General features: G+C 37.8%; 1 protein-coding gene across 1 annotated transcript; it reads left to right on the plus strand.

The window, feature by feature from the left end:
* Positions 1-568: 568 nt before the first annotated feature.
* Positions 569-1,492, plus strand: LOC124088581 (olfactory receptor 2D3-like). Its single transcript, XM_046438281.1, has one exon. The coding sequence runs from the start codon at positions 569-571 to the stop codon at positions 1,490-1,492; it is 924 nt and encodes a 307-aa protein (XP_046294237.1).
* The last annotated feature ends 1,982 nt before the right edge of the window (positions 1,493-3,474 follow it).

The raw sequence follows: 3,474 nt of genomic DNA on the forward strand, positions 1-3,474 counted from the left end.
GATTCTGTTTGACTTCTGACAACTTGTTTATAATAAATCTTGGAAAGGATATTTTTGTATCGAGTCCATCTTGTATGAACTTTGTGGATCTGGATGTTCATATCATTCCTAAGACTTGGGAAGTTTTTACTGATTACCTTATTAAATATGCTTTTTAATGCCCTTTCCATCTCCTCTTCTGTACTGTTTCCATCTGAAAGCATTTATTTGCTTAATGGTATGACATAGGTTTAATAATTTAAGAGATGGAAATATTTCTTCCCTGATTCAATAATATACATTGTATACCTGAATTACATGACCATACTGTAACCCATAAAGATATACAAATTTAACAATTTAAATGGTAAATAAATAAAAGATACAAGAGGAGAAAAATAGAAATGATTTTCATTTGTTAAAGCTGAAAAAAGAAACCTCAGTCTTTGGCATATGGAAACTAAGTATAAGAGAGGAATCAAGAACCAAATTTGATGCTGATTAAAAAATATTGAAGTGATTCAGGTTTTCTGAAATAACTAATGCATTTCATATCTTGATGCTATTCTATAAACAGGGACAGACACTCATGGGAGAGGAGAACCAAACCTCTGTGACAGAGTTTATCCTCCTGGGCCTCTCACAGGACCCACACATCCAAGTCCTGCTCTTCTTTCTTTTCCTTATCATCTACCTGCTGACCTTGCTGGGAAACCTGCTGATGGTGGTGCTCATTCACATGGACTGCAGACTCCACACTCCCATGTACTTCTTCCTTAGAAACCTGTCCTTTGCTGATCTCTGTTTCTCTACTACCACTGTGCCCCAGGTGCTTGTCCACTTCCTGGTGAGGAGGAAAACCATTTCCTTTGCTGGGTGCTCAGTGCAGATCATTGTTCTGCTTCTGACTGGGTGTACAGAGTGTGCTCTTCTGGCAGTGATGTCCTATGATCGGTATGTGGCTGTGTGCAAGCCCCTGCACTACTCCACCATCATGACCCACTGGGCACGCGTCAGGCTGGCTGTGGGGTCCTGGGCCAGTGGAGCATTTGTGTCCCTGGTGGACACCACATTCACCTTGCGTCTTCCCTACCGAGGAAACAATATCATTAACCACTTTTTCTGTGAGCCTCCTGCCCTCCTGAAGCTGGCCTCAGCAGACACTTACAGCACAGAAATGGCCATCTTTGCCATGGGCGTGGTGATCCTCCTGGCTCCTGTCTCCCTCATCCTGGTCTCCTACTGGAACATTATCTGCACTGTGATCCAGATGCATTCTGGAGAGGGGAGGCTCAAGGTCTTCTCTACCTGTGGCTCCCATCTCATGGTTGTTGTTCTCTTCTATGGCTCAGCAATATTTGCCTACATGAGGCCAAACTCCAAGCTAATGAATGAGAGGGATAAAATGATTTCTGTGTTCTATTCATCAGTAACACCTATGTTGAACCCCATTATTTATAGCCTGAGAAACAAGGATGTCAAAGGGGCTCTCCGGAGAGTAACTGAAAAATAATTTTTTTGGTGATGGAGCTCTTGAATTATGATGACCAGCTCAGTGACTTGGAGAGAAGAGATTTTTCTTGAAAAGTTTTCTGCTTTCTTCCCATTCTTTCACTTTTTTCTTCTCTTTTCCAATTTCTTCTCTGATCAATTCAATACATTTCAAAGTAAAATACCTTGGTAGACAGAAAAGGAATTAAATTAAATCACAGGAAATGAACAAAAGTAAAAGAGAAAAGAAGAAAACAGGGAGATAGGGAAGGGCAAAAAAGAAAAGAAAGAAGGAAGGAAATAATCACTTCTCTTTTAGGCCATATAAGCAAATTGGGAAATTAAAACAAGCAGGCACATAAATATATGTCAAAAAACAAAGACAACAAATCATCACTAATAAGAGTATGTTTCTGGCAATGGAGTAATTTCCTTCATTCTTGCATGATTTTTAACCTGGTTTATATATTCTAGGCACATTGATGGAACTTAGGATACAGACACAAAAATTTTATTATATTCTATGTGGCCTTCAATCCTAAGTTTAACAATTTCTAAAAATGAAAAGAGTATATTTAGGGAATAATGAGTGGTAGGATTTTTTTAATAGTATGTGTAAGGAAAATGCATATGAGGCTGAAAATAAAACAAAAGGTCTAGTTCAATAAATACCTTGAATTTCATACTAAAGAAACTGCCCATCAGGTAATCATAAAAAAACTGAAGATTGGAGGATTTAGGAGAACAGTAATAGAAAATTAGAATAAAGTAAGAAAAGGAGGTCTGTCTATCTTATATGTTGGTAGGACAGTTGAACTTAATAGTGTAGCCCAAAGTTTGTATGCAAGACTAAGTTGGTTCCTGAGTTGCTTGTTAAAAATAGTATTTCTCAGTATAGAACGAGGAGGGGAAGTTGACCTGAGGAATTTCCATTTAAATCAATCTTCAGGTAATTCTTAGTAATAAAAACAGTGCCCTTTAGAGCAATAAGATGCCTTTGAACACAAAGGAGATGTGCAATTATGTGCTTAAGTCTGAATCCTCTATTAGACTGTGAACACCATGGCAGTAAAGCCTGTGACTGTTTTATTGATGTCTGTGTTACCACTGCAGTAAGTGCCTAGTCACTGCTGTTGCTCCAGAAATAAACTTCTCTATTTCTAGAGTAACTAATAAAGCTGGCATTTAAAATGAAAAATGAGGAGGAGAAGTGAATTTAGACATAAACTTAAATATATGCAAGGAGTGTTTAATAAATCTAAGAAAGTGTGCCAAAAGTTGAAAATAGAGAACCAAGCGTCTGGGTGGTTTTATTAAAATGAAGGTGACTGGCCTTATAGCATACCATAAGAGTGGTGAAATATATATAGAAAGACATAAGGATAAGGACATATTCCATATACATCATATACTCCATCTGCTCACACACACACACAACATATTATAAAAAATGTAATTGTGCATTATAATCCCAGATAAGACTTGATGTTTCTGAAAGGCAGAGGGAAACAATCCAGGACAGAACCTTGAAGTTACCAACAAGTCAAAGAGAAGGAAGAGTCGCCATTCAATTCTGACATAGCAAGAGTCAGACACTCAGAATGGGGACCCAGATAAAGATGTGTCAAAAGCAGCAAGAAAAGAGGCCTTTCTGGAAAGATTCTCAAATGCCTCAGACTTTTATGGATTAACAAAAAGTTATTGAATTTGACAATGAAGTCATTATTGAAGTTGGAAAAACTACTACAACTGAATAATGGAATCACATAGTAGTTATAGATTCACAAATGCTACAGAATGCATTCCTGATAAGGTGTTGTTTTGTTTTTGTTTTTGGTACTGAAGATTGAACTCAGAGGTGCTTAACCACTCCATCCCCTTTTAAAAATTTTAAGACAGGGTCTCTCTAAGTTGCTTAGGGCCTCATTATATTGCTGAGACTGGCTTTGAACTTTTGATCTTCTTGCCTCAGCCTCCCACGCCAAGGAATTACAGACATGTGCT

The sequence above is a fragment of the Marmota monax genome, unplaced genomic scaffold (genome assembly GCF_021218885.2).
Source record: "Marmota monax isolate L192 unplaced genomic scaffold, Marmota_monax_Labrador192_F-V1.1 WCK01_AAM20220418_F8-fsc00061, whole genome shotgun sequence".
In the NCBI taxonomy this organism is placed as follows: domain Eukaryota; kingdom Metazoa; phylum Chordata; class Mammalia; order Rodentia; family Sciuridae; genus Marmota; species Marmota monax.

Excerpts from the sequence above, each read along its gene's own strand:
- LOC124088581 (XM_046438281.1), top strand. The coding sequence starts at position 569 with ATGGGAGAGGAGAACCAAACCTCTGTGACAGAGTTTATCCTCCTGGGC.